We start from the raw sequence: 12,429 nt of genomic DNA, 5'->3' as shown, positions 1-12,429 counted from the left end.
ATTGGAGTATCGTGCGTCTTCATGTACGATGTTGCCATTAGAACCAGACTGTTGTTATTTTTGTATCAGTTTCGTTAAACGGTTGTTGTTCCTGCTATGTTGGTGATTGGTCTGATGTAGCGGGTCCAAGCATACATGATTCCTACCTTTTTTCCCAGGGGGTGGCGGGCTACCTGAACTTTATCATGATGTTATCCTCTTTTCCAGGGGGAGAGGTGGTCAGGTGTCTTCTTGGATGGATTATTTAGAGGGTGTTAATTTTTTAAAAACTCGAAAACCATAATGAAAATTTTTCGTCCTCTGCCGGGGATCGAACCTGGTGTGCTTGGTTTTGTAGGCAAACACTTTAACCACTACACCATGCCGCCACTTATCTCACTTTTCATAATAAGAGAAATTTTTTGGAAAACTTGAAGAACTAACATTAGTAAATAGCTACCGGGCGATCTAGTTTTTTATAAAAACTGTTTTGTTTCGCAAAAGTGCTTTAATGGAAAGCACGTGTTTAAAGGAAATGATTTTTATTATTTCGATCATAAAGATTAATGAAAATCAAATATTTTAAATAAAATGGATCGTGGAAAAGACTCCAGTGCGGTGAAGCTCGAAATAATGAAAAAAACTAATCTCGGATTGAAAATCTTATAGAGAAGTTGGTCGATTGGTTGGGTTTTCTAACCAAATGATTCACAACGCAATTTATTATTATGAAGAAAAGGCTGAAAGACGTGGAAGAAAACGAGTTCTGACCCCCCTTCACGCCAAAAGATTGATCCGCATGAAGTTCCCAAAGGAACATCAAAATTGGCCAGTCCAAAAGTGGAAGAATATTTTATGGTCAGATGGGAGTAAATTTGTCATGTTTGGTGGAGAAGGTTCTCGCTTATACGTCAGACGTCCTCAAAACTCGAATACAATCCAAAATATACAACAAAAACCATTAAACATGAAGGTATTTTTTGGGTATGGTGCTATTTTTTTCGCAGCTGTACCTAATTAAATTTGGTAACTTCCAGATTATGTTTTGTTGCTTAATTTCGACGAAATTACAATGAACATCTCTGTCTTACTGCAAATACTCCATATTTTTACAACCATGCTTAGAACAAAAATAAATTAAATATTTAAAAAAAAACATGTAATTTAATATAAATTGTGACAATTTCGCTTGAAATTCAATAGCGGTATTCACAATGTAGAGTACTTGGTCTAGCACAAACTAAAAATACACTAGAAATACAAATGTTAATTTACAGTAGAAAATTAACCTAACCGAAAACGGACTTTACAGAATAACTTCGCATTTTAGGTTGTTTCAGAAATTTTTAAGACTAATTTGTGATTTAATATTTGCCTTTAATTAATGTTATCATATAGGGTAAAAACAAACAATATCAAACTTTTAAATTTAGAAATAACGGTTTTTTGCCTAACTACATTATACCCCAACAGTGTTGATAAGCATTATTATTAAATATATTTGAACCAGCCTGTTTGCAACTACATTGAACTGCAATTATACATCAACATGATTACTTTCACATTAATTTAGTTCATTTTATAGAAGTTCGTCTATGTTTAGAATAAATTGCAGCAACCAACGTTAGTTGAATACATAGTTTAGTGTACTTTAACTTTTATAATAATAAATATTACTAAGAAATATTAACAATATCAGTGTATAAATCAGTAATAAAAAATGGCTGCTGTCGAACGTTTTGATATTGAAAAAGTTGCTCAAATATTTCAAGATAGTTTACGTGACGATGATGATGTTTCAATGGATGATTATTTAAAAGCATACGAGGAAATAAACAAGTAAACTACATTACATACAATTTGCTATGTGCAAAAGGATGTTTTTGAACTTTCTTTGTTCTCATGGTGTTGCCTATATATGCATATATTTTATTTGTGATGTTTTTCTTGTGATAATTACAGATTTTTCAGTTTGTTGGGTTCAGTATTTGGTTTTGTAAGCAGTGATGTGAGATCGAAAATCGAAATTTTAACAACGTTTCGAAAGGAAACGGATGTGGAAAAAGCTGATAAATTTCTTACAATCAAAACAATGATGTCATATGAAAAGGATGCTAATTTATTAAAGGATACTAAATATGTTTCGGGCAGTCGTACACTGTTGCGTTTACATAGAGGATTGGGTGAGATTGAAATTAGTAATATGACTTTGTGGATGTTCTGTTACAGTTTATTATTATTACTTATAGTCAGAATTGGTATTTATTATAACATAAATATATAAAATCGAAAGAAAATTTTAATTAAAACTACTTCAAAGTAGTTCCAAGCATAATTACTAAACGAACACCTCAGTCGCAATACAGAATCAGACTGTAGGCATGTAAACGCTTAGCTTTCCTTGACGAGAACATTATTTCTTGCTCTATTCAACTATTGCACAGTGTTCCTCAACATTTCTTTCTCATTCATTTTGTTTATATATCTTATCTTGTTTACTTGTCATGTCAATTTTTATCAAATATGTAGTAACTTATTTCAATTTCTGTCTAAACTTTGTTGGTTTACTTTTTAATTTTGTTATATCTATTCTTTTTCAGAGTTTGTCTATGAATTCCTCAATCGTTTAGGTGACTTGTGTGAAAGTGATAAAGTGCATGGTTGCTGTAAGACGGCATATGAATCGACTTTGGCCAAATATCATCCCTGGGTTGTACGCAAGGGCGCATTGGTGGCCATGTATGCCTTGCCCACACAAGGTGAACTGTTAAAACGTGTGTGCTGCAATGTAGATCGTATATCAGAATTCTTACCCGAAATGTTAAATAATACCAAAACGGTGTATGATCGCACCCAGGCGCTGTACACTCTCTATGATCTGCATCAATTGCCTTAAGTTGGTTGTTAGTAGTTTAAAATATTTCAATAATATTGTGGTTCATATCAAACTTTTTTTAAAAAAGGTTTGTTTGGTATTTAAGAATTCTAAACAATTTGTTTTTATACGATTTATAAACCCATTTAGTTAATTGTACTTTAGCTTGATTTTGTTTGTTTCTTTTGAGACGTGTTCAGTATTTATTGTTTATTTAATTTGTGCAGCTTTTATGTTTTTTTTGTTAGACCTATTTATATTGCTTTTAATTTTGTAAGTATGAGCGTGCTTTAGTTTTCCCAATTTTTAACATTCCTTTAGTATGTATTAATTGTTTGTCTCAATGTGCTACACTACTTGCCTTATTAAATAAACGAACATTTATTCATTCATATACATAGGTACATTAATAATTAAAAAAATGATTGAAAATATCTTTAAAATATTAGACATATTACAGAAAATAAAGTTTTTGCTTCAATTTAAAAAAGTTATTTAACAAAGTTTTTATTAGTAAATATTAACTCCATTATTAGGCTGGCTACCGATTAGAAACTTTTAAAAGGTAATGGTAACACTAATTTGGATAATTTCTGTAATGGTATTTCAGCGGTAACGGTAGCCAACCATGGTTAAAATTCATATTTGGCTGTTATTAGGAAGTTATGCAAAATACCAAAAAGGAATTATTCCCGACTAAAAAGAGCTAGTAAAAACGACTACTAATTAGGGTTCCTAATCGCAAACATTTTCCGTTTAGGAAAATTCGGTAATTTATAGTGAATCATTTGATAATCAATAAATTCGGTTACTTACCACTACCAAAACTATTGTCTGTGTGACGAAAAACAAAAAAACGTTTTATTTAATACAAATTGAAGTTTTAGTTATTAAGGCATGTGATGAAAAACAATCGTTTTTAAAACTGAAATCAATTTCAAAAACGATTTAGGTATGATGAATTTCGATTGATTTCATATTCAATTTTTGGTTCATTCCGTATAATTTTTATAGCAAAAAACAAAATATGCAACTCTCCATTTGTTTACCTTAATTAATGTGAAAATTTGATTTCGATAAATTCCTTTTGAAGCAAATTGCAATTTGAAACTAATATGACAAAAGGATTCAAACAAACACATCACACCTTTTGTCGTTTTGAAATCATTTTTGCATCTAAATCGTTTTTCATCACATACCTCTGATTATATTTCAAAGGATATTCAATTTAAAAAAAGTAATGACAATAATATTGGTTTAAATTTGTTTATATAAATCGTCACCTAAAATGCAAAAGGGCCTAGATACAAAAAACATATTAATTTTCTTTCTTCAATAAAGTCGTTATTTTTAAAAATAGAAATGTTAGGCCCTTTGCATTTCAGGTGACGATATACATTCTATTATTAATATGTTCTTTCGAAACGTATTTCTCAATTTTTTTTCTAATTTTAACTTAGTCGGATTTTTTGACCGATTATTTTAAAACTTTTACTGGTTTTAGGCATAATTTAGTATTAAACATTTCCAGGGAATTAACAGATTCTTTTAATATTTCTCGGGAATGGAAAAAGTCCGTGAAATTATAAACCCTAATTCTGTACATATAGAAAGCCTAAATTAAATACAAAAGGAATTTTAAGAACTGAACTCCTTAGTAATTTTACATGGTATGTACCGCTGCATATAATATTTAGCAACTTTCCAACACTGTTATTTCATTGAAATGTCATTAAACGAGTCTCGCATTAGCGCTTCTTTTGTTTTCGCACAAATTCATATAAATAGAAAGGCAGAGCAAAAAGAACTTTAAAAAACCGGAAAGGTAGGTTATAAAAACACACAAGACCATTAATAAAAAAAACTTAAATAAAACAAGTATTTATTTGCATAATAAATTAAATAGATTTAAACAAATCTCTATTACGAAGCAAACAAACATTCTAGAAGACATAAACAAACCACTCCAGCAGTGTATTGGAATCAAACGAAACAAAGAATAATAATCAAAATGAGCAAATACACAACAAAATATCTTGAAGACAAACTAACCGAACAACTTGAAGCAAAATATGTTAAAGCCATAGATGAATCAGATGGTTGTGGTGGCAAGTTTAGTGTGACAATAGTATCCGACCAGTTTAAAGGCAAAACACTACTGCAAAAACATCGTTTGGTTAATACAGCTTTAGCGGAAGAACTTAAAGAAATACACGCCTTCTCACAAAAATCCTACACACCAGAAGAGTGGGAGAAAGTGCAGCAGCAACAATAAGAGACTAATAAACAAATAGTAACATAATTAAAAAAAAAAATTTAATGAAGTTCTTTTTTTGTTAAATGTAAAAAAGTTTAAATAAATACTGCTGTGTGTTTGTGTAATGTAACAAAGGGTTCAATAAAATTAAAACCAAAAAATTATATTTAAACAATGAGAGACTGCATAATATACCATTTGCACAGTGGGCTGTAAAGAAATTGTTATGAAAATCTTAATACTTTTAATCGATATTTTGTAATAATTAACTTATTAAAGTCTGAACGATACTGGGTTTCAACAGAAACTTGGACAATATTTACCTTTTTGGCTTGCTTAAATATGTAAAATTTTAAGTAGGTATATTGAAAATTTTTCACTATTTAACAATATAAAAATGCAGCAATTTGTCATATGGCTTTCACTTTGTAGCCATCACAAACATGTCAATGAACTTCATAAAAATGAACAGAAAAGAAACCAAAATTACAATCACTAGCTGGTCAGATTACAACAGAGAAAGAAAGTCCATAACAGGGTATCATAGCCCATGTTCTCTTTATGCCGACCGCTGATCTAGTCTGACTTGGTTAATCCATGAACATTGATATCATTTTATGAACAATTTAGGGCAGGTTTTTGAGTTTAGGATCAAAAGCTAGTTAATAATAATCAGATTAGTTAATCTAAAAATAAACGTTATTTAACTTTTATGTTTTTTGGTTATGCATACATACGTACCCTTAGTAAAACAATAGTGTATAATTTATTTTCCATTTCGAAATAATTGAGTTTAAAATTTTTGTGTTAGTAGACATCTAGATCAAAAGTAATATTTCAATTGATCTTTTGGCCCACTTTGTGGAAGTAGAATTTCACCAAATTTTGACCGCATATAGAATCAGTTATGAAGATTCTTATTATGCAATAAAAATAATGGTTACGATTCACTATTGTTTTATTGAGGGGACGATATGTAGTTTAGATTCTCTATTAGACTCTAGATTTTGACAAACTAACGATTTCCGCCACATTTGCCGTAAATTTTCCGAAGTCGGCGGATATTTCCTATATTTTCGCCATTTTGAGATTCATTGTATTACAATTAATAAAAAATTAGCACCAAATCTCACACACGCAGCTACTATAAATATAAATCAACTGATCAATTGTGAAATTAACGGCTTTATCATAACAATTTTGTATAGAAGTAAATGTCGTATGTAGACTTTTGCAACGCTTCAAATGTAGAATATTGCAATAATTTCAATTTTAACAAACAGTGACCATAGTTTTTTAAAAAAATGTATTGCAGTGATGTAAAGTGTACCCTGATAAATATTTACAAGTGATCATTTTCAAAGATTAAATATAAAATTATTCGCAAATTAAATGAAATGTCGATATTGTATGTAGAGTTTTGCGATTAAGTGTATACCTATTTTCTCTATGGTTTATATTTTGTAGTATTTTTTTTATAAATTTTGGTATTGACATATTTATGTATGTATATGAAAGATTTTGAGGATTCACAATCATCGGTTAAAACCCGGCTAACTTTGCTTCATGTTTAACTTAAAAACGTGATAAGTTTTTAAAATAAATAAACGAATTCAAATGTATATTTAGTGGTTACATCTTTTTCAAATATTTGACATGTGTGACCCTACCATTAGACTTTAAAAGTTGCAATTATCGATCTGCCACACTGCTGCGTTAAAAATTAAAAGGCCGAAGAGATAGTGAACTCGATTATCCCATAAGATTAGATTTTTCTCTTTCAGAAAAAGTGTATCCGATATTAAAAATGTTAAATCATTAAAGTCTCCTAAAATATTTTATCAATCATGACACTAAATCGTATTTATGTACCTGCGGAACACTAGCGGACCTATGCTCAATGTGATTAAATTTCCATAAGTGAAAGTTAACAGCTCGCTATATATAAAGAGTAATGTTACCGACAGACTAAATCAACATAATTTTAGAATTGTCACTTTTTTACACCCTATGTATTCTTTAAACCAATAATAATGCAAATAGATTCTAAATCATATTCTTCACTTATCAAAAAATACAAAATATATATTTGGATAATCGAACCTTTGACCCCTTTCACATTAGGCACTTTAGTTGCTCAACATGCACAATTTTCTTCTCCTTAACCCGACATTACCTCTGACATCCACAAACTCAAGAGACTTGTGCAACTAAATTGCCTAATGTGAAAGGGGTCTTTCAGACGTAAAAATTATATATATTTTTGTTACGATCTACGATACTGAAATTTCTATGAGTAAAATTCGTATTACCTCAATGGGAAAAAGGGAAAAAAAATATTTCAAATTAATAAGTCTTGAAATAAGAAACAACATAAATGTTGACATTTACATTAAATTGCTTTATTTTAACAATACGAGTGATGTATCCAAAACATCATTGATGTAATCAGATCAAGAAATTTAGCATCTTTACAAGCCACTGTGCAACAGTTAGTAGTAATATGAGTTTTTTTTATTTAAAGTCGAACAAACGAACAAAAATCAACATCGCAAAGAAAGTGAAAGTGTTTGGAATACAAAACAGCAAAAAAATTAAACAGCATAAACAAAAAACTTCCACAGTGTTAAGCCAAGCTTTGAACCGTAATAAACTATAATATTGTAGATTTTTTAAAAGCGGATAAATAATAAAAAACAAAAACTTTTGAAGTAAAACATTTTTTCATAGACTGATATTTGAATCTATAACGAACAAACGAATAAAGAAACATTATTTGACCCCAGTGTACACTTTTTACAAATACTTCTGCATCACATATAGAATAAAACTCTTCTCAAAACATCACATTGAATTTTGGTTTTGATTTTTCAAAACGAGATTACATAATGTTGAAATTCCAAGTGAAATCACCAGGAAAGATCATTTTACATGGTGAGCATGCAGTGGTTTATCACAAACCTGCTCTGGCTGCGGTAGTGGGTTTGGGCACAACATTAAAGTTTACAGCGGCTGAAAATGGCAAACGAGTTGTTACCATACAATTGGAGGCTTTGAACGCAAATTTCGAAATACAAGTTGACACGTTTAATAAGTTTCTTAAGCAATGTCGCTCAAAATTTCCCCAGGAAACATTTGAAAGTGGTGCCCAGTTGTTGGAAGAAGTGCGCACCGAACTCAACAGACAGCATGAGGAATTATTGGAGCAGGGATCGCCGAAGAAGCAACAAGCTCAAAAGGCTTTTTTGTCGATATATTATCTTTTGGCTGGAGCCATTTTATCATCACCTAAACAGGAATTGGAATTAACACAAGCATTTACCGTTAACGTAGATACTGAACTCAATATTGGAGCCGGCTTAGGCAGCTCTGCCTCCTATGGAGCAGCATTGGCGGCGGCTTTTCTTCTCTATGCTCATCATTTCGATCTGAATTCTTATAACGAGCCCGAAAATCAAGCATTAATTTCCAACTGGGCTTTTGAGTCGGAACGTGTAATGCATGGCACTCCCTCTGGCGTTGACAATACCGTCTGCACTTACGGTGGCATGTTGCGTTTCGTTAAGGGTCAAGGTTTTCAAGCACTTAAAATACAGAGACCCTTAAATATACTATTGGTGGACAGTAAAGTTAAAAGATCCACCGCTGATATTGTAGCCAAGGTGCGCCATCTCGGCGAACAATTTCCCGAAGTAATCAATTCGATTTGGAATGCCTGTGAGGCTTTGGTTAACGATGCCATTCCTTTGTACGAAAACTTTGGTAATAGCCAAGATGACAGTGAGAAATTTGAAAAACTCGAACGTTTATTTCAAATCAACAATGATTTAATGAAAGCCATTGGCGTTACACATCCCAAATTGGAACAGATCTTTTCGATTGCCTTTAAGCGGGGATTTTTCAGTAAATTAACAGGTGCTGGTGCCGGTGGTTATGTGATTGTTTTATTGCCCGAAAACTATGCCAGCAATGAGGTATATTGGAAATTAAAAGAGGAATTGGAGGGAGCAGGTTTTGGAGTATTTGCTACCACGGCTGGAGGTGAAGGTTTACGTATGGAACAATTGTAATAATTTAGCAGTGGTGTAAAATGTATAAAGATACATGAAATAAGAACAAATTGTTTATGTATTTTTTGCTTAATATTGTATAATATTTTTTTATTATTAACTATTATTTTTTTTGAGGACATTGTCCATATATAAATTTATAATAAAGTATTTTTATTGTTAAACAAAAGATTTTAAACAGAATATGCAATTCGATTGTTGTTTATAGTTTAGCTTGACCAAATCCAGAAAGTTTAGTACGTCCAACAGTGAAAATTATTCCAATGAATTCATTCTGCATTAAAACTGAAATAAAAGAGAATGATAAACAACTTGTGTACATATTTAAATAACATAAATCAATTATTGTTGTCAATAAATACCGCTGAAATAGTACAATTACAAGATGGTTAATTTTTAAATACTGCTAAACAGTCGTATTTTATTTTTACGTTTGATTTTTAACCATAGAGAAATGCACATCGATTATTTTTAATATTCATTTTTTTGTACTAATATTAAAAAATTAGTTTTTCTTATCATAAACCTATCAACTATATATTTTTACATTAAGACGAAACATTTTAAAAGTCGGCAAAAGTGGATTTTTCGTTCCCAAAATTAACTTATTAAAAAGTTTAAAAAAAATCTAAAGTTCGAAAAGTCAAAGTTCATCGTGGGTTGTAAAGGTTTATATGCAGGCATGTGATGTAAATCGATCGGTTTCAAAACAATCGATTGATTTGAAAGAGTATGATGAATTTCGTTCGTTTTCAAATATAAGATTTCATGTAGTGGTTGTTATTTATTTCCAAATACAGCCCAAATAACAAATATGAAGTAATTTAACAGACTTCAAGTCAAGAAATCTGATAAAAATTTAAGGAAAAGTATCAAATGGAATTTTTAAACAACACACAAAACGAATGTTTAAATCCATCACAACCTTTTTCGGCATCAAACGATTCTTTTTCAAAATCGATTTTCTTGACATACCTACCTGATAATTTCATTTGCCGCCACATAAAGTATTTATCCTGGAGTTGATTTAGAGATGTCCTAGTTTCCGTGTGTTGTTTAAATCAGTCCCAGGAAAAATTACTATGTACACTGATGGACAAAATTCACCGACATTTCCTCTTTAGGATGTGTAAAGGATCGCCACGGTACGTATTTGTAAATTAGGTTAAGTTAAAAAGACTTGTTTTAACTGAAGTATAATTAAATTGAATTATTGTTTTTGTTGAAAAAATAAAATTTTGTTTCAATTATATTTATAACGTGGTAGTCCTTTAAACATTCTGAAGGGAAATGGCGGTGACTTTCGTCCATCAGTGTATATGAATATATCAGATATATGAGAATTTCTGTATTGAAAATCAGCCAAATAGGCCTTATGAACAGTCACAAGCTGCAAGCAAATTACATCAGAATCAGATCTATTTTGGGACATGGAAAATATGTCATATTGATTAAGCAGTTTAATGACCTACGAATTTTAGAGAACACACGGTGGTACGTAAAGGATCCACTAGATGGTAACTCGTATTTAGTAGCTCTGAACTACGGTAGAAAGAGGCCGACCGTCGGCCATTGCTGACATTTAAAATCTAACTGACATCACTGAGGTCATCATTTATGTGCAGCCATTGTTCAGGATCGTCATGTACTAGGCCTACCGTGAACGAATTAAATTATACAACTAGTTCCCTGGTTTGTGCCGAATTGAACGAATTGTTAAATTATACCACTTGTTCCCCTGGTTTGTGCCTCATTGATTTATGATTTGTCAAAATTTCTCCAGTTCCCGTTACCATATACACAAGTAATAATATCTCTCGACAACAGTGGAACTGTTACAAAAACAAAAATTCGCATTAGTTGGTAAAATCAAACCATTTTTTTAGTAAGGTGATGGAGGGTATATAACTTTAAACTAATGTATTATAACGTGGTTGCGTCAAAAAATATCGTATGGAAAGATTTCAGAAAATTACATTTTTTCCAGACTGCTAAATAAATGTTGCTCCATTGTGCGGAGAAGAGTATTTCATGCGTATGTGTCAGCATTCAATAAGACACGAGTTGACAATACAAATTTACTTACCTCTTGTTTTTCCCCAGCAATGTATTTCAATTAACGTTGGCTAGTATCTCTTGGTCTGTATGGAATGCCACGACTCTTCATTTCCCTTAATGTGGCCTGAGGCAAATTACCCGATACGGATATGGCATACACGCCTCTTGAAAAGCGACCTACAAATATACATACACTTAGGTTTCAATTGTTGCACAAAAATCACAAGCAACAACAAAAACTAACCTATTCTTTGCCATTTGGCCACCCAAGAATCCTCAGGACTCATTAAAGCTATAATGCCATCAAAATTATTGCTAGTGTGATCGTAGACATTGTCCTTATTGTTTTTCATGCGCAAAAATTCATCGCAATTGTCACAACCATCGTATTCAAATTGGTCAAAGGACTGTAAAAAGACAAAAACGTTTAGAAAGTTTAGTTTTCATGTTAGGAAACGCAATCGTTGCTGACTGGTAATTTTACTAACCTTTATCAGGGAGCACACCAAGCAGGCTCTTAAACCTCGTAAATCTTTTGGTATAGAATCGAACGACATGGTCTTCTGTTATTACTTTTTGTAGCGATTTATTTAGTAAATTCTTGAAATTTCCGTGGTCTTGTCGCATTTATTTGTGTGTTTCTTCTTCTTCTTCCGAGCGAACAACTGTAAACATTTTTTTTAATTTGACATTCGAGTCTCGCAATTTGACACTTTATAATTTTATCGAGTGTCAAGTAACAACTCTGTTTTAATGCATGACATCGATTGCAGATTTTAATAAAAACACAACTTCTAAGTAATAAAAATTAAAACTCAAAGTAGAGCAGTAGCAATGATTAGTATATACCAGAGCTGTAAATGAATCACTCATTTTTGAATTAATTCGCGAATCATTCACACAAAAAAATGAATTGAATGAAATTTGAGTCAATTCAAATGAATTTGGTAAAAATGAATTGCAATTCGTTTCCAATTCAAATGAATTGAATTGATTTTGAATTAATTCAAATGAATTTGGTAAAAATGAATTGCAATTCGTTTCCAATTCAAATGAATTGAATTGATTTTGAATTAATTCAATTCATTTACAATTCATTTGAATTGAATTGATTTTGAATTAATTCAAACGAATTAAAAAAAAAATTAGCAATTCATTTCCAACTCCGACGCGAAATTCGCAGCATATTT

At 31.2% G+C, this 12,429-nt stretch overlaps 4 protein-coding genes across 4 annotated transcripts; 3 read left to right on the top strand and 1 right to left on the bottom strand.

The window, feature by feature from the left end:
* The first annotated feature begins 1,629 nt into the window (after window positions 1-1,629).
* LOC135960183 (ceramide-1-phosphate transfer protein) lies at window positions 1,630-3,344 on the top strand. The gene is made up of 3 exons (XM_065511413.1): window positions 1,630-1,818; window positions 1,942-2,162; window positions 2,580-3,344. The coding sequence occupies exons 1-3, from the start codon at window positions 1,700-1,702 to the stop codon at window positions 2,873-2,875; spliced, it is 636 nt and encodes a 211-aa protein (XP_065367485.1). The 5' UTR covers window positions 1,630-1,699; the 3' UTR covers window positions 2,876-3,344.
* Window positions 3,345-4,545: 1,201 nt separating this feature from the next.
* LOC135959912 (uncharacterized) lies at window positions 4,546-5,184 on the top strand. Its single transcript, XM_065511050.1, has 2 exons — window positions 4,546-4,679; window positions 4,761-5,184. The coding sequence occupies exon 2, from the start codon at window positions 4,866-4,868 to the stop codon at window positions 5,127-5,129; it is 264 nt and encodes an 87-aa protein (XP_065367122.1). The 5' UTR covers window positions 4,546-4,679; window positions 4,761-4,865; the 3' UTR covers window positions 5,130-5,184.
* Window positions 5,185-7,635: 2,451 nt separating this feature from the next.
* Window positions 7,636-9,492, top strand: Mvk (Mevalonate kinase). The gene has a single exon (XM_065511048.1). It carries the CDS (start codon window positions 8,000-8,002, stop codon window positions 9,179-9,181), a length of 1,182 nt encoding a protein of 393 aa, XP_065367120.1. The 5' UTR covers window positions 7,636-7,999; the 3' UTR covers window positions 9,182-9,492.
* spt4 (Transcription elongation factor subunit spt4) lies at window positions 9,232-11,890 on the bottom strand. Its single transcript, XM_065511049.1, has 4 exons — window positions 11,728-11,890; window positions 11,484-11,646; window positions 11,268-11,416; window positions 9,232-9,466 (listed from the first exon to the last, which is right to left on the bottom strand). Exons 1-3 carry the CDS (start codon window positions 11,794-11,796, stop codon window positions 11,298-11,300), a joined length of 351 nt encoding a protein of 116 aa, XP_065367121.1. The 5' UTR covers window positions 11,797-11,890; the 3' UTR covers window positions 9,232-9,466; window positions 11,268-11,297.
* Between the last annotated feature and the right edge of the window lie 539 nt (window positions 11,891-12,429).

This window comes from Calliphora vicina, chromosome 5 (assembly GCF_958450345.1).
Source record: "Calliphora vicina chromosome 5, idCalVici1.1, whole genome shotgun sequence".
NCBI lineage: Eukaryota > Metazoa > Arthropoda > Insecta > Diptera > Calliphoridae > Calliphora > Calliphora vicina.
Note: the sequence above shows the minus strand (reverse complement) of the source record. Positions and strands in the feature narration are given on the sequence as shown.